Source organism: Nyctereutes procyonoides, unplaced genomic scaffold, assembly GCF_905146905.1.
Source record: "Nyctereutes procyonoides isolate TBG_1078 unplaced genomic scaffold, NYPRO_anot_genome, whole genome shotgun sequence".
NCBI classification, from domain to species: domain Eukaryota; kingdom Metazoa; phylum Chordata; class Mammalia; order Carnivora; family Canidae; genus Nyctereutes; species Nyctereutes procyonoides.
In genome coordinates this window covers 24,281,185-24,307,457 of record NW_026575048.1, presented here as the reverse complement: position 1 = coordinate 24,307,457, position 26,273 = coordinate 24,281,185, and the positions used below count along the sequence as shown (strand labels likewise).

Genomic DNA, 26,273 nt, shown 5'->3' with positions numbered 1-26,273 from the left:
GGCAAATAAAGCCCCTGGACCCCAGCAAGGCAACCAGCACCTAGAACGCTTTATCACTGGCATCTCCATTTTGCACATGAGGAAACTGAGGCCCAGGAAAGTCATGTGGGGAGAATGCACAGCAGGATGCCACACCAGGTCTGTGTGGATGCCTCTCAGCACACCCACTCCCCCCCTGCCAGTCACTTCAGGGAAACCAGGAACAAACAGCAGAGGAGAGCTGGGGACCCGCAGGTGGGTCAGGGAAGCTGAGCAGAGCTGTCTTTGTTCCCAGTCCCAAGGCCACTGGTCTTTACTCTGTATTTCCCTCCAGTGGAGAATTTAAGCATCAGCTCACTGATAACAAACCCAGTGAGACCTTCACTTCCTTTTTGCAGTAGAAAGGGCTAGGGACAGCTAGTTGAAGTGTCCCCAGATTATTTTGAATGGGGAGAGTGGTCCTGCAGAGTTCTGTTCTGCTCACTTGTGTTTGGGGAGGTCTCTGTGTCTGCCCATACATGGGTATTGGGAGGACTGGGCTTGGATCCCAGATATGGGTACCTGGTGGGCCAGCTTGGCGCCTCCCCCCTACCTCCCCCCCACCCCGGGGAGGGTCTGGGCCTATGTGCACCTCTCCTGGCCCATCTGAGAGGCCAGCTATTTGTAGAGAAGGCAGTGGGAGCAGGCTTAGTGAGGCGACTACCCCTCCAGAGCAAGCTGGGCTGAGGTGTTTGCAGACATGCACACCTTTGTTTGCCTCTTGGCGTCTCCACCAGGAAAGAGGCAGTTTATGAAGGTCCCTCAAGGCACAGGACTCTGTATATTCACAGGCTGTTGAGCAAATAAATCTATTTCCACTTTGTGGTCCTGTTCTCTGGGGACTTATTTGTCATTGGGAAAAGAAAGGATACAGGAACAATTACCAAAGTATGCAAATGCAAATTTATGCAGTGGAAATGCAGGAAGAGCCAAGCAGAGAGGGTGCTGAGGACAATACTATGGACTTGCAGTAGGGGAAAGCTGGGGAGTACCTGGGGACCCTTGACCCAGGAGGTGAGCCCCCTCAGGAGCTCTCACAATCCTTGTATCTGCTGAGAGTTCCCCACACTCTCCCCAGACATTGTAGCCCTGCAGAATTCTAGTGAACCCCTTTCTATGACGGACAGGAACTCTATGTGTTGGAGTTGAGGCAGGACTGAGGTAGCACCCAAGACAAAGGGTCTTCCAGAATCAGTCTGTGAGTTAGCCAGGGAGTGGGTGAAGGTCTGAGTAACACATCTTGCATCCTGTACAGCCTGTGGCTGGACTTGAAACTGGAGCCCAGAATACCTATACTGACTTTTTTTAAAAGATTTTTTTTTAATTTATTCATGAGAGACAGAGAGAGAGAGAGGCAGAGACACAGGCAGAGGGAGGAGCATGCTCCCCAGAGGGAGCCCAATGTGGGACTCGATCTCGGGTCTCCAGGATCACGCCTGGGCCGAAGGCAAGCACTTAACCGCTGAGCCACCCAGGGATCTCCTTATACTGACTTTTGAGAGAGGGCATTTCACAAGGAAAGCTTTATTATGCTTATCAAAGTGTCCTCTAATAAATGACTCTCTTCTTTTGGTTGTCTATAGCCTGTTACTGAAACACTACTTGTTGGGACTGGGATGGCTATTAGATGTAAGGATCCCAAGTCCTTATTTATGTTTATCTCTTTATGCATTTGCTTACGTATTTATTGCCTGTCTTGTCAGTTACATATACACCCCTTTGGCATCCGCCTTCCTGATAGCAATCAAACCTGAAAAATGAGGGCAACTTTGCTAACTCAGATTTTAAGTACCTATTTAAGAATTAACCTCTACCCCTCAAAGACAAAGTGAGTAATGTCTTGGGTACCACATGGGGACATAGGAATGAAAGATGCTCATGGCTTTTCTCCCTCTTGCCTAAGGATATATTAGAGGGTAAATCAGAGCCTCACTTCATCCTGGAAGGTGCAAGCAGATTTGACATCCAACAAGGAGAGGCCGGTAAGGACTCAACATCTTTCCTCCTGGCCCTGGAATAGGCAGGCTGCCTGAAGTCAGCCTTCAGGTAGGGAGGGTCAGACAGTGGTGCCCACCCAGACCCCAGAGTTCTACCCCAGCTTCTGAGGAGGCAAGGTCGGCATCCCTGGTGCTGCTGTGGACAGACTATTCACACTGGCAACAAAATTTCCTGTAACTTCAGCTCTGGGCACCTCTGGCAACATGAGAATCAGAGGCAGGTTGGCCTACCAGCCCTGCTGAAGCCTGGCTGGGGCTCTCTTGACTTCCTTCACCATCGCCATTGCCATCTCCTGAGCCTCCTTCACCTTCATCACAGCCAACCCAACCCCCAAAGCCCCTATCACCATCAACCTTATCACTACTGCCCCTGACACCCCCCACACCACTAATCCTATCACAACCAGCTCCTCTGTATTGCTTGGAACTGGCCCTAGTGAATCCTTCCCCAGTTCTCACCTCTCAGACAGAAAAAAACAAAACAACAACAACAACAAAAAAAAACGTGTTATTCAGAAGAAGGCATATGGATTCTGGTGACAACATGTGGGTGGAGTGGGGCTTCCAGAAGTGACCAGTAGACCTCTCATGGCTTACATCCCCTCACAGGAGATTGCTGGTTCCTGGCAGCACTGGGCTCCTTGACACAGAACCCACAGCAACTACAGAAGATCCTGATGAACCAAAGCTTTTCACACCAGTATGCGGGGATTTTCCGTTTCCGGGTATGTGCACTGTAGGATGCTCCTCACGTGGATGGATCCTATGAGAGAGCCGGGGGGCCAGTGTCTTCAATAGCCTCATGGTCTGCTAGCCTAAGATGGAAGAGTCACCTATGTGTTAGTTACTTTGCATATCTCTATAAAAGGATTTGAGCTCAATACTGGACACTGCATAGAAAACATGAGAGTTAAAATGTTTTCATGTAAATAAAAAGAAATGGCAGAAACAATTTGCAAAAAAAAGAAGTCATTAATCAAGAACCCTATACATCATTGAGCTTTTGTCTGTGCTGATTCCTGTGCCATATCTTGCTATTTTAATTACAGTAACTGTAGAGTCAGTTGCAACATCTGGTAGAGTAAGTTTTCCTTCATTATTCATTATTTCCTCAAAAATATCTTGGTAATTCTTGCATTTATTTTTCCATGAGAATATTAAAATCATTGTGTCTAATTAAAAGGAAAAGCCACTGTGATACAGAGTGAAGCAGGATTAAATTTATGTATTAATTTGGAAACATCACACTTTTATTATTTTAATTATTCCTTTCCAGAAACATGGTATATCTTTCTATTCAGAACTTCAATAAAATGTTTTTATGCACTTCAATAAAATGTTATAGTTATGTTTCCACATTGGTGTGACACCCTTCTCGTTAAATGTATTCTCAAATATTTTACAATTTTGTAGCTAATATGAATGAGATTTTCCTCATTTCTTTAATTTTTTTTTAAGATTTTATTTATTCATGAGAGACAGAGAGAGAGGCAGATATACACGTAGAGGGAGAAGCAGGTTCCCTGCAAGGAGGTCAGTGTGATACTTGATCCCAGATCCCAGGATCATGCCCTGAGCCGAAGGCAGACACTCAACCGCTGAGCCACCCAGGTGTCCCTCCCCCTCATTTCTAACTAGATGTTGCTGACAAGACGAAAGCCACCTTTATTATATATTAAATTATATCTAGACACCTTACCAAATTCCTTGATTAGTTCTATTTTTTTTCCTTGAGTAGAGTCTGCGTTTTTTAGTTAACAAATATTCTCTGCAAATAAAGATAATTAATTTTGTCTCTACTTTTAATATTTCTAGTACTTACTATGCTCTTTGTTGCATTAGTTAGAAGGTCACAATCTTGAATAAGAGTGACAAGAGCAAAGTCCTGCCTTTTCCTGATTTTAGTGATGTATTCTGTGCCATTTTTTTTTTTGATGCACTGTGGGATTCAATTTGATAAAAATTTGATTAGGATTTTTGCATTGATATTATATATAGAATTCTAGTTATTTCTGCCATGTTGGAATTATGCTGGCTTTTTAAAATGAACCTGTTGAGTTTTACATATCTGGATCTGAAATAATTTGAACAATGGTTGTTAATCATTGCTTATCTGTTCTTTGAAAGTAAAATAAACAATAGTTAAGTCATCTGGAACTACTTCCTTTTTCAACATGATTTCTTTAACTCTTCTAGTAAGTCCAATAATTATCGAAATGCTTGTGTCTCTTATTTCTTCTGGAGTTAATTCTTGAAATTTATGTTTTGCCAGGAAAACCAACTCTCTCTTCTATGGTTTCAAATTTATTGCCCAAAGAGTTGTTTATTTGATTCTCTGAAAATTCATTTAATTTCTTTTAATCAATAGTTAAATCCACTTTATCAATCTTTGTGCTATGTTCTTGTTTTTCCTTTTCGTTTTTAGCCAGGTTTTCTTAGCCAAACCAATCTATTTATTATCTTTTGAACAAATCAACTTTTGATTTTCATTCTTCTATTTTTCTTTGGGGTTTTATTTTCTATATAATTTAAATTTATTTTTATTAATTCCTGTTTCTCTGTTAATTTTATTGTTTTTTGTTTTCTGAAACCGTTCACTTTGCTATAAATATTCCTCTGAAATCTTATTTATACCTATAGGTTTTGATAAAATGTCTTGCATTAGTTTTAAGATAATATATTTTAAGTTTTGATTGTAGAGAATATATTAATAAAATCTCTACATTTTCAGGAATCATTAAAGTTTTATTTATGACCAAGTCTACAATAGTTTTTGCAAATGCTTCATGGACATATGAGAATATCCAATGGGCAAAAGTTTTACATAAGAAATCCAGCTTTCTGATTTATAGATTGTTGTATCTGCAATTAACTTTTTAATCTTGGCTTATTTTTTATCTGCTTGATTTATCAAATTCTAAAAGAGGTGAATTGAAGTTCTTCCCCAAAGTTATACCTTGGAGGGTTCCCCTTATGTTTTCAGATGTTCCAGCTTTAAACTTTTCCTTTTATATTCTGTGGGTACCCAAAGGTTTATGTTCTTGCTATCTGTTTGTTGGAATTAAGTTCACACAGCATCCCTCTTTGTTTTATTTAATGTGTTGGGCTTTATCTGACGTTTGTATTGCTACTTCAGCTTCCTGCCATTTACATTTTCCTGTTACATCTTTATTCATGCTTTCCTTATCAGTTTCATTTTCACTGTGTTTCTTGTACAAAGCATATTTGAAACTCACTAAAAAAAAAAAAAAAAAAAAAAAAACAAAACAAACAAACAAAAAAACTCACTGCCCACCATTGTTTCTTTTACCCTTCATTTCCCCTTAAGATTTTTGTTCTAATTCCATCCTCATTAGGTATGTAGTTCCTTGAATAATCCCTCCTCCCCCCCCCCATCACATGAGTGTTTTTCATTTGTTCTTACTTAAGAACAATGTATCAGTTGGGTTTGGGATTCTTGGATCACATTCCCTTTCCTCAAGTAAATAGTAAACATTATTCCTTTGTCTCATAGCTTCCAATATAGCAGAAGAAAAATCCAGTGCTAATCTATGCTCTTGGCTTTGTTTGCAACATGTTCTTTCAAACTGCAAGTTTATGAGAGGTACTCTCTCTCCTTGGTGTTCAGAAATTTTTCTGAAATACGTCCAGATGTGTGCCTTTTTGAAATTAATCTTGTCTGGAATTCAGTGAGCCCTTTCATTCTGAAGACCTGTCTCCCTTTTCTGCTCAGCTAAATTTCCCTTCATTATTTCTGAGTGTCCTTTATTTTTTTTTTCTCTCTTCCTGAAGTCTAACTATTTGCATACTATATCTTCTAACAAGTTTCCAGGGGTTGTTAATGCTGGTGGTCCAAGGCTCTGACCAAGGAGTGAGCTAGAAGATGCAAGGTTTACTGTATGAGCTCAACTCAGACTGTAACATGTGGTTAGGAGAAATTGAGGCCCAGGCAGGACACTGTCTGGCCTTCTGGATGGCGAGAAAGTTCCACAGTTCTCCAGAAAGAGCTGAGGTGTTGACTTCTGTACATCTGTTTTTATCACTCTAAGTTTGGGCACTGTTCTCTGGAAAGAACCTAGTGCCCAGGCAATGTGGCTGCTTTACCAAAACACTTCTGGCTTCCCTCAGACACTTGAGTGCTGACAAAATGGTACCAGCATGCTTTTTGGAGGGTCTACTCATTATTTGATGCCAGCCCTCCTCACCAAGTGGGGTAAATCAGGAAATGCAGATTGGTGGCCTCATTCTTGATCTTATTCTGGAAACAATGATCTTATCTGGTGTTCCCTTTGTATAAGGATAGCGAGTTTGGTCAGCATTACTCATGTGGAAATATTGGGGTGAAGGTAACTTCTAAGTGGAAACCAACCACAGGAGCTCATTCAAGTCAGGACTCTCATTCCTGATAGTCTCCTCTGCACCAGGCATTATCCTAGGTTCTGAACAAAGAAGCTATTGAAAAATAGTTTCTACTTTCAAAATGGATCTCACTTTCACAATCTCATTTGACCCTAATCACAGCCCTCTGAGGAATTTTTTATCACCATTTGACAGATGAGGAACCTGAGACACAGAGAATTCAATGTCTTACCCAATATCTGTTGTTCAGGTAACCAAAGGCAAAACCAGGACTCAAGCACAGTACCAGTGACTGGCCACTATCTACCACACTTTGCTATCTAGCTAAATCCCAAATCCAGATCGGGCTATTTTTCCAGTACCCCACTTTTAGTTCTCCTTGGGGCATCAAACCTTCCCAAAGAAAACTAGACCTCCCTCCTAGTATACCCCTGTTGGCTCTTAACCTCACCTGTCTACACATTTTATTGCAATAAGGACTCAAATCCACAGCTGTGCCAGAACCAGCTGAAGTACACAGAGCTCATTAATGACCATGAAAATATCTTCTTTGCTTTGTCTCCACTGACATCTCTGTCTTGGTCTCCATCTCTACTTAGAAAGTGTGTCCTCAGCTGGATGCAACAACCCAACATCTGGGATATCCAGCTGTGGAAAAGGCCATGTGGATGGCTTCCCATCACTGCCAAATAGATGATAGATCACATCCACCCAGCTTTACTCCAAGCCCACCTGTCAGAAACTTGCCTTCATTAAGGTTTAGGCCTGAAGCTGGAAGCCCGGCTGCTTATCCCTTATCCAGCATAGGGGAGACCAGCAAAGAAACTCCAAAAGGCTGGCTTTGTTATGAATTTTCCTCATTTGGTGATGTCCCTGGGTGAACCATTAAGAGTTGAACACCGAAGATTAAAGCAGTCTGTTTTGGAGAGGAACATCTGGTTCATTTGTGCTCTTAGCGGTAGTGGTGCCAACCAGCTTCATTTCTGCTGCTCTGATGGCAGAACCAGCTTCACATGAGCTGAGGAGGCCAGAGTGAGGCTGTCACTGCCCAATCCTCCTGAGCAATCCTCATCATTTGGACTCTAGGCCTTTGCCCACTCTCCCTGCCATCTGGGATGGCTTTCCTACTTCCATGCCACCTGCTTAAATCCTGCCTCCTCCCTCAAACATTTGGCTCCCAATAGTCTCTCCTGTCCCCCCCATTATAGCACACTCTGTATCTACCCTTCTCCTTATCATTCAGCATCTGTTCCTTCTATTGCCATTTTGTGCACAAGCCATACCCGGAAGGCCTTATGTGTGTCTGAATCTCTTAGAGGACTTGCCAAAGTGAGGTCAGAGTTAGTAGCAAATTTCAACAAAAACCCAAGTCTCTTTCATGCCAGCCTGTATTTTCTTTGACTCACTTGATCTGTGACTCATCTGTCCAGTGCAGTTGACATGGAAGGCCCCTGTCAACTGACCCCTGACCTGGGCTGGGATTTGTTCTGAATAGTTTGTTGTTTCATTGGGAAGGTCATGTCACACCAGTGGTTATCATTTGGCATGGGTTGGGGATCCAGAAGCTCGCCTTCTGCCCTACCTCTACTAAGGCATATATTCACCTCTCTTCTAGTTCTGGCAGTGCGGCCAGTGGGTGGAAGTGGTGGTTGATGATCGCCTACCTGTCCTGAATAAGGAGTATCTCTTTGTGCACCCTCGCAAGAACAACCAAGAGTTTTGGCCCTGCCTGCTGGAGAAAGCTTATGCCAAGTAAGAGTGGCCTACCCCTCTGCCCGGGGCCTCAATGCTGGCCTTGCCTGCCCAGCTGCTTGCCCTGATGGATGCTCTACAGCAGCCAGTCCCAGGATTTTTGGCAGCTCTGCGTGTAAGCGATGCCCTGGCAGCATCGGCTGGGCATCCTCCATAAACAATCACTGTATGCAAAGCTATGTTGGGGGCACAGGAGGAACCCAGAAGCATATGACAAGCTGTGGGCAGGGCAGGACTGAATAGAGGTATATACTAATAATACTATTATTGCAAGGGCTAGGAGAAGAGCCCAAATAAAATATAATATTATGACCAGTGGACAAAGTCTGATGAGAGGACATAGAGATAAAACATTCTTGATTTTCTGACTCACAGAGAGTCAGGGTGAGGCTGTATAGAGGACATAGCATTCAGTGAGGCCTTGAAGGATGGCTAGAATTTCAGCAAGAAGAAAGGTGATATGTTGGATAGTTATTCCCAACCATGGGAATGATTCAAGCGAAGATCTAGGGGCAGGACAACTCAAAGTGAGGTCGAGCAGTTGGGGGTTCTATATGGCTATTAAAGATGGCATCTGTGTTGGGGAGCAGGGCAAGAGTTCTGATTATTATATGGTCTAAGCACCATGCTTCAAGGACTACCTTCTAGTGTTAACAAGCTCAAGAACTTAATAAACACTCCAATTCATGTTTTACTTAAACACTTTGAGTTCCATCAATTCAGAAGATGTGTATCGAGCATTTAACCATAGGCCCACCATTGTGCTTGGCACTGGGATAAAGACTCTGAGATTGGCTTAAGTGGGTGTTAGCAAGAGTATGTGTTATGTGGAAGAGGTCACTCCCATAGAGACCTACATAGGTGAGGGACACATCAGAGCTAGAAATCAATGCTAAGAGACAAAAGGACCATCCCTTTCAGGAGAAAATAAATTAGTGGAATGTCACCAAATTAGATTCCCCGAAGATCATCACTAACAGCATTTTACATATTGGGAAACCAAGGCTCTAAATAGTCATGTGACAGTAGTGACTAGCTTGAATCTACTGGGGTTTTCAGTGATTTGACCCAGGGACATCATTTAGTAAGACTGAAGTCCAGTTCTGGGCCTTGAGGTTGCTAACAACCACACAGACCACCCCAGTCCCTGTCCTTGCAGAGGTCACATTCTAAACAGCCATGTTTTCTCAAGAGCTCTTTTTTATTTCTTTTTTCTTTTTTGCACTCTTTCTGTTGAGATTATTTGTAGAAAACTAAAGCTGTTGCTCATTTCCAGTGTCAAGAAGAGCTGTTCATTAGCATTTGAGAAGGAACCCCAGATAACAGCCAAGGTTGTTGAACTGATCCATATGTTCGGGGAGGTTAATTTGCTTCTAAGCTACTTACCCAAACACTGCCATTTCTTTCCAGTATGGATTCAGCTCTCACAACTTCAGGGCTTCGGTTTTTTTTTTTTTTTTTTCCTTCTGTGAAAGGGGGAGCGTGCCAGTTCACTTGGAGAATTAGAAACCTTGTGGAATGAAATGATGACTTTGACCCCATTTTGTTAAGAGTCGACCTAAAGCAATCATTCAGCTTTAAAAGGAAATGGGAGACTGGGCCCAGAATCCACATCCCACTGCCTACAGAAATCTAGTGGAGACTAAAATGTTTCAAACGAGTAAGCTGTTTAAAAGCTTTCCCCTCCATCCAAAGAAGGAATCACAGAAGGTGGAGTGAATGCAATAGAATTAGAGCTATGAGGGCTGGAAGGGACCTCTGTCAGCCTCGAGCTCTATGTCTTCCTTTGAAAGATGAAGAAGCTAATATGCCGAGAGCTGAAATGAGTAGTCCAAGGTCACGTGGTGGTCAAGGCCAAGCAGGGATGAGGACTGTTCCCCTTGTCTTGGGCTTTTCCATCATCCCTTGGTACTTGTCGGTTCTGTAGGAAAAAGATTTGTCTTTTTGCCTCTTTGGAACTCAGTGTCTGGCACATAACGACCACAGCACAAACATGGAGAATCCATCCATCCAAAAGGAGACGATCCTCCTTCCCCAGCAAGAATGTAGGCCAGAGAGCCTATGCCCTCCAAACTTTCAACTGTCTTTGCAACTGGGGAGTGTGGAAATGAATTGGTTGAGTCAGTCAGATCTACACTGGCAGGTTTTTTTTTCCCCAGAGGTCATAAAATAGGAGATCTCAGGACAAAATCTGCTAGGCTGCCTATCATCCTGTATGGAATCTGGATAGTTAAGAATCCCAGCATTTTAGCATTCTTTTTGATTTTGATATAGATGTCTGAATTCTTTCCTCTTTCTTAGCTTTGCTGGGCAGATAGACATTTCCCACAAATGAGGCTAAAGCACAGAAATGAGAATAAGGCACGCTCTGAATTCCTGGGCCCAGGTGACAAGGTGTAGTGACAGGTGTGGTGAGCATCACTCTCGCTATCTCTCCTTCCTTTTCTGTTTCCTGTCAGCAAAGGGGGCTAAGAATAGTTGCCATGTTCCTAGAGCATCAGCAGGATTTGTGAGCTCGCGTTTGAAGCAGAGAGATAGCTCCTTGTCAAAATACCCAGCTGCTGCTGAGACAGGCTTTGTGGGCATTGTGTGTGGTGGGGGGTGCTGCCGGCCTTCCCCATGCACTGGGTGTCTCTGTGGCAAATGAGGGGGGCGTGAGTGCAAGACATCAGACGAGGCCCCTAGACACTGAGGCAGTGGGTCTGAAGTGCCAGGACAGGGCCTGGCTGCTTTTCTGGAAGGGTTCTGGTGCAGCCCTGTCTACAGCCAGGGAGGGCCCCTGAGTGCATCACCAAGAAGGGACTGTGGCAGTGTGAGAAGTCATACTGGTGAGCTCTAGGATGAGTTCCAGAACCCCAGTCTTGTGAACATCCAGGACCCTCAGCAAAGCCCTACCTAATCTAGGACTGGAGCCAGAATACATATGGGAAATCAAAAGTCAGGCATTCAAAGCCAAATGGGCATGACCATTATCCAAGGCAAGCTTTGCTTTTGACTAAGTAAATAGCCCAGAGATAAGAGTCTAGTACCAGCCATAACCCCAGGTCAGGGAGAGGGAGAGACAGAAAGGTAAGATTTAGAATGAGTTTTATAACAAACAGATCAATCTATCACATGGCAGTTTCTGTAGAATGGCCCGCGTTTGCTTAGCCTTCCTTTATAAAGGACTTTTAAGCCACCCATGGCATTTGTGCCTGGGACGTTATCCTGCTTTGAGGGGCTGTATTTGCTGAAGTGAATTTATGTGACTTCTGGGTGGGGCCCAGGAGGAGAGAGTGACAGAGGTAGGAATATGGTGAGAAAAGGGGTATCAGGAGGACCCCACGAGACTACCCAGTCTACCTCACTGTTCCCAGGTGAAAGACCCAGAAGGGCGAGTTGCAGGCCCCCTAGAGGAGCAGTAGGGAGGAACTTAGGCCCAGACCCCCACCCTAATTTGCATTACCAGAAAGCAAGCCATGGTCAAAGCTTCCCAACTGCCAATGGCCTGTGAGGGGTGTGGCCTCGACTTCCCATGAGGGACAGAGGCCCCATTCCACCGTGCTCTTCTGACCCTAGCAGTTCTTCCTCCCTGGAAGGCCTGTCCCACTGTCCTTACCTGGATAAACTCAGCTCAGAGGTGTGCCCCTCCCAGAGCCCTCCCTGGACCCTCAGGCTCTTCTTCCCTGTTCCAAGATGATCCACACCCTCTCACAGCAAATATCTCGACCCCCAAGTGCTACTAAGAAACTAGATGAGTCATTCTAAGGAGAGTGTCCCGGTGGCAGAGTGCTATTGGGAGGGAGTGACAAGTGCAGGGGTAGAAGCAGGGCAGCATGGCCTTGCTGTGTCTTGATAGTGACAGTAGCGAGCACGCCCTCTGCAAGCCAATGCTTTCTACATGCCACTCATGCCAGAACTGGCACAAGCGTCACAAGGGCCCTTTGAGGCCAGGGCTGTCCCATGCCCCTTCTCCAGCTGACCAAAGGGAGCCTTAGAAAATCTCAGCCTCCTGCCCCGAATGAGAACTCATGAGAGGGGAAACCAGGAGTTGAACTGGAGTGGTTTGGCTCTTGAATCTGGAATCTTCCGGCCTCCCTAGTGAATGACTGGGGCTGCTCAGATTTGGGGAGGATGGGGAAAAGGTGAAATGGGACAATAAACCCAAGCAGGGGCAGAAAACCCACACAAGAGTGGGGAGAGGAGCTTTAGGTTCCATGTGGTTTTGCTTTGAGAACATGTTGGATAAGACTTGTCCTCACTTCTGTTACCTTCAGTAAAGTCAGCTAGCCTCCCTGATGATCCTGGGATGAGTGAGTTGGTCCTGGGAGTGGGAATTCTGGAGCATGCTTTGCACTGCATGAGAACAGAGGCTGCTTGTGGCCACAGCAGGCACCAGGGCTGTTGGCTGAGTGAGCTCTTGGAGGGCAGGGGCAGGGTCTTGTCCATCTTTGAACGCTCCGTACCCCTCAGACAACATGTATCACTGTTGCTAAACTGAATAGGAAAAGTGGATATTCATCATCATAATGCCCAATGTTTATTAAGAGTTTGCCGCCTGCCAGGTTAAGTAACTTGTCCAAGGTCAAGCAGCTAAATATGCGGAGAGGTTGGGATTCGATCCCTGGCCTGGGGCTCCAGCACTCCTAACCTCTGCATGACACTGCTGCTTGTGGGGCGGCCCAGCCCCAGGAGACCAGGGGAAGGACAGTGGCACTTCACTGGAACCTTTACCCAGGCCAATAGAAGGCGGGTGGCCATAGTTCAGGGGTATATCGGAGAGCCCTTCCCTGGGCCATACGCAGATGCCAGCCGTACAAACTCCCCTCCTGGAGCATCTCACCAGAAGCGCCTCAGGGGTTGATATGTCTTTCCCCCTGCCAGGTTTCATGGGTCCTATGTCAACCTGCACTACGGTTTCCTTCCTGATGCCCTGGTGGACCTCACAGGAGGGGTGGTCACCAGCATCAACCTGCACTCCATTCCTTCTGACCTGGTGATGATGGTGAAGACAGCGGTCAAGACAGGCTCCCTGATGGCCTGTGGCACCCTGGCTGATGTGAGTGAGTGTAGACTCTTCATGCTGGGTCAAACCTTTCCTCACCCAAGAGTATCTAAGCCAAAGGCCCGTTTGGCTAGTAAGGGGCCACAGAGCGCTGGTGCTGTGCCTCATGTCATCCTCACAGCAGCCCTCCTTCTGAGATAGGGGTTGCAGAATTCACTTCCAGAATAGGAAATGGGCTCAGAGAGGCTAAGGGAAATGCTCCCCATCACACAGCCAGTAAGTGGCTGAGCTGGGTTCATATGCCTTTGCCTATCACTGCCATGTGGCTTGGTGCAGTGGGGTCCAGAGGGACTGGGCAGCCGTTTGAGTCTCACTGGCTCTAAAGGCAACATGCCACAGTCAATGTGTCCCATCTTGAGAAGCTTGGATGACTCTCCAAATTATTTTGGAGTCTATTCTGAGATAGCCAGCTCCCTATCCATGAGGATCTTTCCTGTACTCTGTAAACATGTGGGTTTTGAGTCACACACCGCTAATCTGAAACACCACCTGAAAATTAATATGCATTTTAAACCCCAATTGCTCACAGCATGGGGGGGGTGAGTGTTCCCGACTCTTACAGGGTGTCCAGCAGACTCTTTTTGTGCCATGTGTCATTGATGACAAGGGGTCAGAAGAGCAAGCAGTCTGGGTTGGCTTCAGGACTCAGTGGGGTTGTGTCAGTAATGGAGTAAGTCTCCTGAGGTATGAAGTGCCCGGGGCCTCAACCACCTGACAGCCTTCCAACTCTGCCCTCTAGAACAGAATTCCAAGAACATATGCCATTCTGGCATGAGTCAGTGGGACGCCTTGCATGCAGCCACAGCTTAGCTGCTGTGATTGAATTGTGCTTTTCTCTTTCTCTGGAGAACCTGGAAATGTGTAATGCTTGGTCTGCTTTCCTCCTCTGAAGCCGACAGGTGAGGCTAGGAGAATGGAGAATGGACTGGTGACTCAGCACGCCTACACAGTGACTGGGGCTGAGCGGGTAAGGTGCCCATGGGTTGTCCCCTGGTTTCCTTGCTTCTCTAAACAGGAGTCAGAATCAAATGCCTTCTGCAAACCCAACACAGCCTCATTCCCTCTATTCATCCAGAAATTCTGGTGCCCAGCATCTTTATCCCCCAGGGACCTACCAGAGATCGTGCTATCCTTGAATGGATCCCAGACAAGCTGAGTGTCTAGCCAGGCTGTGGGATTGGCCCAAAAAGAAAGAAGAATGAACTACCTCATTGACTGGGGCAAGCCCTGAAAGTGTTTTTGTTTTTTTAAAATGATTTTTTTAAAAAGATTGTATTTATTTATTCATGAGAGACACAGAGAGAGAGGCAGAGACATAGGCAGAGGAAGAAGCAGGCTCCATGCAGGGAGCCTGATGTGGGACTCGATCCCAGGACTCCAGGATCACACCCTGGGCAGAAGGCAGGCACTAAACCACTGAGCCACCCATGCGTCCCAAGGGTTTTGTTTATTATGTACCAACTAAACTGCTACGGCAAAGGCACTCCAAAATACAGGGGCTCAACTAAGATAAAGTTCATTTCTCTCTCAGGTAAGCAGGTAAATCCAGAGTCGATAGGTGACTCTGCCATCTGCAACATGGGGCTTCTACCTGGGAGCCCAGGGCAGCTGCTCCAAGTCCCTCATCTCCCAGCCAGGGGAAGAAAAAGGAGCCAGGGAACACTTCATACATTCATATAGGAGGCACCCATCAGAAAACACACACACCATTTCCTCTCAGATCTCATTAGTCCAAACTTAATCATGTGCCACACCAAGGCCCAAGGGAGTCTGGGAAGCATCCTGTTTAGCTGGGCCACCATTTTGCACAGCTAGACTTTATTCCATGGAAGAAGGGGGGGCAGCTATTGGAGGACGATGGTTCCCCTGGATGCAGCAATGGACTTGGGGTAGACGAAAGTGTGTATGGTTACTGTGTGCAGTATCATTTGGTCCGGAAAAGACTAATGAAGTCCAGCCTCCTCCATTCAGTGAGAAGCAGAGGCCTGAGAGGGGAAGGCCAGGGTTAACACAGCTACTTGGGATGGCTGGGCCGAGACACCATGTCCCCTCAGTCCCCCTCTGTGCTTACCACATAGCTGTGCGGTAACAGTGCTTCCTGGCCTCGTGATGATTTCCCACAAACATGCCCCCATCTCTTTACATTTCCTACAACTCCTCAGGTCTAATAATGTCCTCTGGGCCCTGAGACACAGTGTTCCAAGCTCCAGGGCACATTTTCCAAGGTACTTAGGAGCCATAGAAAGCAGAGTGTCGGGTGCTGTTTCCGGCACGCTTTCTCGCCTTTGCATTCCTTCTCTCTGAATCAGCCTGACTCCTGTCCGGTGACCTCAGGCCCCTTGCTCCATTATTTTGCGTTTGGCAAACTTTCCACAAACTACAGTCACTATCTTCTGCTTCCTGCTCTTCTTAAGGAAGTCTGAACAAAATGCTTCCTCTGCACAGTACCTAGGAGAGTAGGCATCTAATAAATGCTCGTGGGATTCATGGATGAGTGCGCTTGCCTGAGTGACTGAATGCATCCATCTTTGACCTGTGACGACATGACATCACCGAACCGCTGCCTCCCTCAATGAATGGATGTGAGGAGCTCAAAATACATTTCCCAGATGCCAGGAAGAGGTCACCCTGATTAACCCTGGCCAGGAGAGCTCCTGGTCACAGCAGCCCCAGGCTCTCTTCCCCTGAGTTCTCTCAAGCCCATCCCAGAACTCTCAATGGGGGCAGCCAGTACCATCATCACACAGGCCACGTACACTCTGCTTCCCACCACTCCCCGTCCCAGACATGGAAAGTCTAGGCTAAGGATAACAAATTGGTTTTCTCGTGTGCCAACCTCGATCTTTGGCAGTGCTGCTGGGATGACTGTGTTGACAAGACACTGGCACTGCTTCCAGATTTGGGGAAAGAGCTATGATCGATGAATCCTCTCCGGGCTGGGCATGGGATGAGGGAACCATGGTACCTGCATGGTGTCTCTGCCACTCCTGGAAAAGGCCCTTTATACATTGGGACAGCCTTTGGTTTCAGTCTGCCAAGAGCCATGAAACCACCTCTCCTGGGACTAATTATTAACAGCCTGCAGGACCAGCATTTAAGAGAATACATTTGAGGAAGTAGCATCCTAGACTAGATAACCTGGACCACCTCTTGCCCTGGGGGTACCTTTCTGAGAGAGCTGACCAGGGCCAGGGTGTCCAGTGAGTAGCCAGGAGAGTGAAGCAAGTGGACATTTTCAGAGGTAGTCGTGACCTTGGCCTTGAGCGTGACCCCCTGAGCCTCTCTGCCAAGGCCCAGGAACTTGACTTGGCTACAGATTTCTCCTCTAGAAAGAGGAGGTCACAACTGACCACAAGGGCTAAGATTAAACCAGCTCGTACATGCGGTGTGTTTTTTAATCCGCTCATCCTCCTCTGGGTGGGACACAGACAGGAAGATAAATGAAATTGGCATTTTTTATTATACACCTCGCTCAATCGGTGACTCCCCTGGGCAAGGGGGTGAGTGTTTATCTGCATGCCTCATTTAGTCCCTGCTTTTAGCTCCTTCACTCGCTGGCCCTCCCTCCCCCCTGTGCTCATCTGAGCCGCGGCTGTGTTAGGCACGGACGGTGGCTCATTAAGCTTTTGGGGCCACCGGGCAACCATTTCTCACATCCCTGCTCCGTGGGCTCCATCAGGCACTGACGGTTAATAAATATGCTGTATGCTAGACCTGGAGTGCCTGAGGATGGGGCAGAGAGGGCTGGGGAACCCTGGTCTGTGCCAGGAGCCCCCCCACTCCTATGTAGCATTAAAAGCCAAAACACCAGGGCACCCGGGTGGCTCAGGGATTGAGCATCTGCCTTCGGCTTAGGTCGTGAACCCGGGGTCCTGGGATCGATTCCTGTATTAGGCTCCCCGTGGGGAGCCTGCCTCTCCGTCTGCCTATGTCCCTGCCTCTCTCTGTGTCTCTCATGAATAAATAAATAAAATCTTTTTTAAAAAAGCTAAAGCACCTTCCCCTATGGTGCCAGCCATCTAGAAGTGAATGGAAAAGAACGTTATCCAAGCCAAGTTCTTTGGCTATTGTCTGACTGCGTTGCTCCTTCACGGTAATGTCCTCCTGGTGATGACAGGGGCCTTGGCCAGGTGCCCCCAAGGGTGGGATTTGAGGTCAAGCTTGTGGCCACACCTGAGAGGGGGCTGGGCCCTGGAGCAGATGCGTCCTTTTTCTACTCCCACCCCCAAATCAAGAGCCTGGGCTTCAGAGACTGGCAGTGACTGGAATGACAATTATTCATCTGTCATTTACTTTGTGGTCTTGGGAAAGTTGTTGAACCTCTCTGGTGTTCAGTTTCCTCCTGTGTAAGACAAAGGTTGTATAAACATTGGCTGGCAGGGTGAGGGTGGTGGTTTGAAGGATGGAATGTGCTGGGCTCCGAGCCCCACCTCCACACACCGGGTTCTTTTCCAGATGGTGATACCACACTCAGGGCTTTCTCCACGGCCTCTGGCCTGGAATCATGGAGCAAGCGGGCCCCTTCCTTCACCCTGCAAGGCTGCGGCCTCCACAGATGGCCTTAGCACACATCAGTGTCGCAGCTACAACTCAACCATGCTTTAATTCCTCTCACCAGGCTGAGGGCTCCTGGATCTGGGAACGTAGGTTCAAAGGGTTGAGTTTGTTTTGCTGTTACTTATCAATGGTCCTGGCTTCCAGCCTCCATATCTGGAAACTAGTGATGATGAGGTGCCTGGAGAAGGAAGAAAAGTTCAGGCCATCGAGGTACCTGCTTGCCAGCAGAGGCAGGGTGACGGGGGCCCGGGGCAGCTCTGGGGTGCAGGTGGAGGAGGGCTAACCTGGGCTGTCTGGATGCCCAGGCTGTCCCACTCTTGCTCAGATCAGCGTCCTCCACAACCTTGCTCAAGATCACGCTGTGAAGACCCCAGCACAGCTCCCAGGGAGCTGCGGGCAGGAAAGCAGCTATGTCTGTGGAATAGAGATGCTGGTGGGGAGACAGGGCTTGCAGGAGGCCAGGGACCCGTCAAGATCTCCCCTCTGCAGCCCACAGCAACACTGCGTGCCATTCATCTGCAATTGCTCCTCAGCTCACACACATGCCAGGAGGTGCTCATCCAGAATGATGAAGCTGCACCCACCTTTCGAGGTGCTAAGCAGAAAGAGGGGCCGTTTGCTCCTCTCTCTTTCCAACTCCATGCAAGCAGCAGAGAGACATTGATTTTTTTTTTCTTTTTTTTTTCTGGCTGCAGCCAAATGAGGTCAGAAGTTAAATTAGTCCTTGGAGGTAAAAAGCAGCTGCATTCATATCCTCTCTTTCTGCTGACTTTTGCTGGAGAGCACTGACAGGTTCTTTTTCTGTTCTTTGCAGATTCAGTACGGGAGGGGCTGGGAAGATCTTATCCGCCTGTGGAACCCTTGGGGCCACACTGAATGGATAGGACGCTGGAGTGATAGGTACGGCTTCTGAAAACCTTTCTCCAGCCTTTGTGAAGGCCTGGTGTGCAGAGAGCGCCACCCACCCATCCCCACTCCCACCCCAGCCCCGGGAGGGCAACCTCCGTCTCACCTGTTATGGATCCCACTGCTGGTCTGTCTAGTTCACACCTATGTGTGGCTGTCGATCCATCTCCCATTCTCATGATGCCATTCACCAGGCATCTATTAGACACCTATTGCATGCTCTCTGCAGTAAGTTTACTGTGTTAGGTGGCACTGTGGGATATGGACAGATGACAAGACCCAATGTCTATCCCCCAGAAGGTTACAGTCTAGCACTGTGAATCCACGTACCCAGAATTAGCTGTTTTTTTTTTTTTAAGAGTTGGGGAAAGAGCAGGACAGGTGCCAAGTTCTACTTGGCAGGGAGAGATGGAGAGAAGGCGCCTCATCCCATAAGGGATCCCATGGGATTCTGATCGTGATGATACCATCAGGAAAAGACTTCATTTTGGGGGGAGTTGGGTAGCTGAGGCAAAGATCTGGCCACCTGGGTTGTCCACCCTCCCTATTTATCTGGACTCTGATGTATAACTGGTGTCTGGACTCACACCTTGCTCAGAGGAGGAGTGAATGGAGCTAGGTGAGTGTCAGATGCCCGTTAGCCGGGTCCCACACAGCTGGCCAGTGGGGATGCAGCTCTGTGGTCAGTGGTTCCCTGGAGCTGGGACAGCATTGCCCAGCTGCCAAAAAGACTGATCCCTGGACCCCATCCTTGCTGACTGAGAATGAGATGGCTGTCCCTAGACGGCCAGCAGGTAACAGGTTACCTGCTCCTCTGGCAGCCAGCAGGGAGGTGGAGGCAATGGGAAGGAGAGTAAGACTGGAAAGGAAATGCAAAGCATTCAGACAAACAGGTGAACAGCATCCAACAGCAGTGAAAATCAATGCAGCGAGAAGTGGGTCCTGGAAGGCAGATGCAGAGTTGGCCAGTGTCCCTGCCTTACTTCCGGGCTGCTCAGAACCCAGCCTGACGCCACAGGCCAGGCTGCGGCAGGGGCCACTCTGATCCTCTTTGAACCCCAACAGCTGGCATGTGCCTGCTCAAGTGGGCACTCGGCAAACGTAAGGTGACTGCCCATGGGAGTGGGAGGTAGAGAAGGGGAAGCAGGCGGAAGGGAGGGAGCAAGCTGAATGAATTCCTAGAAGGCACCTGGTGGGACCAGCTGCCCCCTGGAGAACAGGACAGCTGAATCCCCTCCACAGAAGGGGAATGAAATTGCACACCAGGAACCACTGGACACTGTTGTGTTTTTATTCACCGTTCCCCTTTCTCCTTCTGCCTTGCCTCTTCCTTCGTCCCTGGGGTAGCCTTTGCATCTTCCAATGTAAATCTTAACAACCTCTGGCCTTTGCCAGTTCTCCTCTTCAGTCATTACCCCGAGCTGCCAGTATGGCCCAGGGGGCGATGTGGTGAACAGAATCCCTGACTCAGGGTTGGCTGTTGGGGTTGGAGTGAAGGAAGGTCAAATGTCAATGACACATTTGCCTTGGGTAGGAGAAGAGCTTCAGCTTTGTCTCCTGTGCTATCACCTGACTCCCGAAGGCCCCAGGTGGCGCCAGAGATGAGGGATCAGAAGCTTCCCGTGGGCTGGCAGGGTCAGGGCAAACTTCACAGGTAGAGTCGGACTTGAGTTCAAGCAGGAGAAAAAAAGTATGATTCACCCAGAAAGAGATCACCAGGTAGGCGTGGAGGTGGAGAGCACTGTGCTGAGCCAGGGAACGCATATAGTGTGTCCAGGGCCAACAGAGGAACCTGGCAGAGAAGTGCTGGGAGCTGGGGCCAGAGCACCCAATGCCAGCTTGGAAATTTGGGCGTACACCCTACGGGCATGGGATTTATAAGGCCCTTCAACAGGGGGGAGATGTGCAGAGCAGAGAACAGAGAGGTGGACCTAGCAGCACTAACTCTGAAGGGCCACACACCTGGCTGTGCCTAAGTTCAGCACTTCCCCCTCCACGCCCCCTCCCTCGAAACAGGGCTGCGAGAGAAAGTGACAGGGCCACATAACCACCATCTCCACGCAGGTGGTCGATTTCCTCCCTACTTCTAAGGAGTGGAGATGGATGGAGAGAGCCGGATGGTCTCCTCTTGGCCGTAATTGAAATTTCAGACGCACACACTTAAAGGCAAACTTGCATGAATCGATAGCATATTGATTTACACCACATTTATTTTCCCTTACACACTGCAGAAAATGTAATTATCACTTAATTATAAAATTGCCATTTTACAATAACACATCTGACTGGCTCAGCCTACAGCCCAAAGCCTGAGTAGTGGTCTCCGCCTTGCTCTCCCAGCACAGAGCTGACCCCGGCCCCCGGATGCAAGCTGCTCCTAGAGGGAGATCCATCCCATGGGGCCTGGTGCTTATGAGAGCATGTCTCTACTGTGAGGCGTGGGCTGCACATGGGACAGCTGCTCCTCCTCCAACATGGACCCTAGGTCTAGCTTCTGGAATACATTATCCCAGTGAACTCAACAACCGTATTAAAGAAGCAGAAAACTATTGCATGCCCTTGTGCCAAGGCACTGCGTGACCGCCTGTGATGATGTCGTGGTGGGAGAGGCTCGCTGAGCTCGTGGAACTCGGTGTCTGGTGAAGTAAACAAGCACTGGAAACACGGGGTGTTAGGTGTTGAGACCAGGAATGCTACAGGGTGCCATGTGGGTTCTGAGGAGGGTACTGACTACGGAGGTGGAGTGCAGGCACCACTAGTGGAGGTGGAGTTGGGACGGGGAGGATGGGGAGAACAAGCTAGGTTTCCAACAGGCTTTGGGGAGGAAAGATGAGTGATGTCCTTGGAGTACAGGACTTGAAAGGAGGAAGAATATTCCAGGCAGAGGGGACCCTCATGGTCCAGGGCAGGGATGGGACATGTATGTCCAAGGGGACAAAGGCTTTCATGTTCGGAGTTTTGAATTCAACACTGTGGGGTGTGTGGGGGAAGCAGGTCGCTGCTCAGGGAGAGCTGGAGAGGTGTAGGCAGAGGCCAGGGTTCTGTTTCAGAAGCTGGAACTTCTTCCTGCGAGGTAAAGGGAATCTCTGATGTACTTTAAGCCGAGAAATGTCAGAATCTGATTTCTGTTCTAGAAAGATCATATTGATGGCAGCGTGGAGAGTGGATAGGAAGTGGGCAGGATTGCATTTTGGGACACCAGTGGGAAGTCCAAGAAGGGGATGAGGGTCCATGAACTAGAAGAGCAGCAGGAGAGGTGGAAGTAAGCGGATGGCTTTGAGCGGGGTTTCAGGGGTGGAATCATAAGTCATCACTATTTGGCGGCTGCTTGGATATGGCGGGGGGTGTAAGGGAGTGGCCCCTCACTTTCCCACTCGGGCACTGGGAGAAGGCAGGGGAGCAGGGTGGGAGAGGTTGGTTTCCAGGTCCCTACGGGCTCCAGTAGAGACACAGCATGGCCCGTGGCATGTATCCCTCTAATGCTCAGGACCGAGGATCTGGCTGGAGACTATTTGGCAGCCACCAGCGTGCAGAGAATGACAGAGTTCTATCATTAGGCAGAATGACAGCCTCCATGTGCACCCCCAGAACTAATGGAGGACAGGGCTCCTCTGGGGCACATTTGCTGAGATGCGGTGCTTGGTGAGATCTCACATTGTGGTCTATCTCCCCATGCTTAGGTCTCCGGAATGGCAGAAGATCCGCAGCCAACATAAAAGACTGCTATACAAGGATAAGGAGGATGGCGAGTTTTGGTATTTTTTCTTTTAAAATTACATTTTAAAGCTTTCCTTATTACCCACACCCTCAATCCCTACCCCTTTCCCTAAACTTTTATGAGATCAGAGATTAGCTTTGCAGAGACCTATGTAGAAGGAGACTCTTTTTTTCCACTGAGACACAGCAGCTCTAGATGGAAAATTATTTGTGTGCTTTCTCTTTGTGTCAAAGATACTTCAGTTCTGAAATATTGGAACTTCCAGGAAGTGTTAATGGTAAAAGGGAATATTGGCCCCAAAGCTTTGAAATCAACAGTTTCCCAGAAACCAGGACCTCATTATCACGCCTGGATCTCTCATGCCATCTTGTTAGGACCCACAGCGTCCCCCTGGAGCTAGCTCCACAGTCTTCCAAAGGAGCAGTTCGTTATTAATATCTCAGCCCTGACTCTAGAGGTCTGGGTAGGACATCAGTGTCCTTGCCTGGCAGCTATGTTGGACTAAATGTTTTAAAAAAAAAAACAAACGCATTTTTGGCCATGTGCTCACATCCTAAAGGGTAATATGGACATTTTCTTGAGAGGCGGTATGGCTTACTTAGTAACGTATTTAAATGAATTTAGCATGTATGAAAAGGAGCTGGGTCTCAGGAATTAGGAAGCAGAGTGACAAGTGTAAATTAGAAAGGAAAAATATTTCCGATAGCTCTGCTTTAAGCACAGTACAAGGTGGGATTTTAGACGTTGCAACCATTTTACTCTGATAAGGAGTTCAACAACGAATTTGGCAAAGGGTTCGAAGGAATGGCAGTTTTCCTAGCAGCATGTAGGACCCAGAGCAGAGAGAGACGACAGCCAGCCTTCGTGGCCATGAGAGGGACATGCAGAACCCAGAATTTTATTCTGTTCTGTCCTCCTGACCCCTGAAGAGAGAAGTGTACTTGACAGTAAATGAGCCAGGATGAGGCTCTGGTCTTTGGGTAGGACAGTGGCAAGTCCCTGGATACTGGAACTGACAAACAAAGGTACCGTGGAGTGATGGGAACCCCCACCCTAGGGACGAAACCAATAAAATGGCGTGTATCTGTTTATAACAGGATGTCATGTCAAGATTTCCAAGACAACTTCTTCTGCCTGTATATATGTAACCGATGTCCAATCAGCCTAAACCACAGAAACATGCCTCATGAAAGATGGTCCCAAATGATGTTTAAGAACCGTGCAACTCCAGGAAACGCCGCAGGTAGTTATGACGCTGGTACTTCTTCTGCCAGATGGAAGCTGCCAGCCCTAGCCCTGTCCTGGCTCCAAGTCTCAGTGACTTTGGGTTCTAGACCATCAGCCTGAACTTGAAAGGAGAGGAATCTGTCAGTCTAAAGGGACAGATGTTCTTCTCCAAGGGAAACAGCTGCTGGCGCACTGCGTAGGAGAATCTCAAGCGTGCCTCCCCTGCCCTGTCATGCTCTCCTACTGTCCTACCGATCTCCACCCGCCTCCCAGGAGGAAGAAAGGCTCACTATTCTTCAGTAATTACCCAGGATGGTGGAGAGCTATGGAAAGAATAGTGGACAAAAGTCAGGGTTTGGGTTAAACCACCACTTTGGCACCACCTAAAGCACCATCCAAACAGAGAATATTCCTACCCCATGCTGGTTGGTGTATCTCGCAGCAGCATACTGAGATCCCAGAGGTGGGCACCTCAGGTCCTGTCTTTGGGCTTCCCTGAGCCTAATTTTGTTGAGTGTGATCTTGGGAGGGTCACATAGTCTCATTAAACCTCTTGCTCCCTATTTGCGACACAGATGAGTAAAATAGCTCCCCATAAACATGAACCTGAGTATGTTTACACATCCTCTAGAGAAGCTATGCAAATAATTTTGCGTGTGTGTGTGTGAGTGTGTGTGGTATGTTCACACCTAGACATGTGCGTTTCCTCTCCTTGGCACCCACTTGTTGAGAATAGTACCCCTCTTTTCAAACCTCCAGGATCTTCACTCTGCCGGTCAGAGAACCTAGGCAGCAGGAGGCCATGGGTGGATTCTAAGGAACTGCCAAGTCATACTTGGGCAGTAAATTTATTGATTCACCTTCCAGAACCTCATCTGTTTGTGGGGCCAAAGTCCTCTTCCCTGGATATAGTGCATATCAATGAATGAAGCAAAATGATACATTGGGGGTATTTTTAGCAATTCCTAGCAAGGGAAAGAGGGAAGGGAGCTAGGGAGCAAGTACTGGCTGGCCCTGCTAGGTACACCTAAATGCATCATCTTGTTCAACCTTCACAAAGAGGAGCCTCTGTGTCTCCCCATCCCCCTCTCAGAGCCTCCCAACCTGTGACCTGAACCTGTTGATGTATCTTGACTCCTCTCCATCTTGACTTCTCTTCATTCTTCCATGTACTTGCATCTACCTTACTTAATCCTTTACTTCTGTGTCTTGCTCTGGCTCTGCTGAGCACACCTGGAGGGTAGAGTACCGTGGATTGCCTATTTTCCCTGTCTCCATTGGTGCTTGGGGATTGACACCATTTCAAGACTCTGATGGTTATCACCAGTGCATAAGCTCATACATACAGGATTCTGACATTCCACTTATTATGATAAAAATAGCCTTCAAATTTATAGTTAAGGAAATATTTTCACCAAGTGGGGAATACACTTCCCCTCATTGTTTTTAAAAGGAAGAGACAGAGGCTCACAAAATGAAGAAGCTTATGCCACAATTTGTAACTGTAGGGACTGGGACCTGGGTCTTAGGTCTCTAAATCCAGAGTTTCCAGCACAACCCACCAGAACTTTCTGAACCAGCATGGCCTGATCTAGGAGTCGTAGAAGCCATGCTGATCTCCAGTGACAGCTCTTTCTCATGCAGAAGGACCTCTGAGAGACATGCAGTACATCTTCTCTGTGCCAGAGAGCATGGAACACGACAATGTCATCACGTCCTTCAATGTCATGCCACAAAACTTAAAGGCAAAAGGTGAATTTCCACTGACCTTCGAGGTATTCAAGGTAAGGCAGCCCAGTTGAGGGCTATCCCTTTCAGACATTTGTGTATTCCTTGGGCAGAGAGAGCAGCTGTGGTCAGCTGGGAGATTTCACTGAACTATCTCAGAGATCAAACCCAAAGGGCTCTAGAGTTCACCTGGTTCAGCTCTAAATTTCCAGGAGAACCTGGGCCTGAGAGGAGATTAGGCTTGACCAGGCTTACAGAGGAACATACCTCCTTCCTGGTATGCTGCAGGCTCAAACACGTGTTATTCAAAAAATAGTCTGGTCCAAGACCAGCTGTTGTAACAATGCAGATTCCTGGGACTGTCCCAAACCTTCTGAATCTGAACTTCCAATGACAGAGTCTGAAAATCCGTATTGTAACAAGCTCCCTGGGTACTGCTTATGTGTAAGAACGTTTGAGAATCATTGGTTAAACATTGGCAGGAGCTTAAGGAGAAGACTGATCCTGGCTATAAAACCAGGCGGTATGTTTTTCTCTTGTATTTAGACCAAAATCCAGTCAGAGCCTGGTGGTTGGCTTACAAGCATCTGCTTGGCCACTTATCCAAGGCGAGGTGTTCCTCTCTACCTGGCCTTCCCTCTTCCCATGGTACTCCCAAGCAGCTTTGCAGCTCCTGAGGGCCATCCTTCCATCCACAAGCCTGTACACACCCCACTGTGAGGAGGTAATCGGGAAATATGTATTTTTAAGTAATACTTAAAAGTATTACAAAAGAAAATCTGGTACCTCTGCTTCCACCTCCTTTACCATATAATTTAATGCATCCCAGAGATCAAGTGAATGGTTCTTAAATCATAGACTCCATGCCCTCTCTGCATGGACTTGGATAACTAAGATCCCACAACCATCCAATGCTGGGATTCTCTGTCCCTATGGTGGAGTTGAAAGAACAGAGGCTCAGCAAGGT

At 47.6% G+C, this 26,273-nt stretch overlaps 1 protein-coding gene across 1 annotated transcript in view; it reads left to right on the top strand.

The window, feature by feature from the left end:
• The window catches only part of CAPN13 (calpain 13), a 51,999-nt gene that overhangs the window by 8,382 nt on the left and 17,344 nt on the right, over window positions 1–26,273 (top strand). Inside the window, exons 2-10 of the mRNA XM_055326931.1 lie at window positions 1,922–2,000; window positions 2,625–2,740; window positions 7,990–8,126; window positions 12,990–13,172; window positions 14,080–14,137; window positions 18,542–18,627; window positions 22,314–22,388; window positions 23,449–23,594; window positions 25,223–25,362. Of these exons, the coding sequence (XP_055182906.1) occupies window positions 1,922–2,000; window positions 2,625–2,740; window positions 7,990–8,126; window positions 12,990–13,172; window positions 14,080–14,137; window positions 18,542–18,627; window positions 22,314–22,388; window positions 23,449–23,594; window positions 25,223–25,362 (1,020 nt within the window). The remainder of the gene's footprint in view (window positions 1–1,921; window positions 2,001–2,624; window positions 2,741–7,989; window positions 8,127–12,989; window positions 13,173–14,079; window positions 14,138–18,541; window positions 18,628–22,313; window positions 22,389–23,448; window positions 23,595–25,222; window positions 25,363–26,273) is intronic.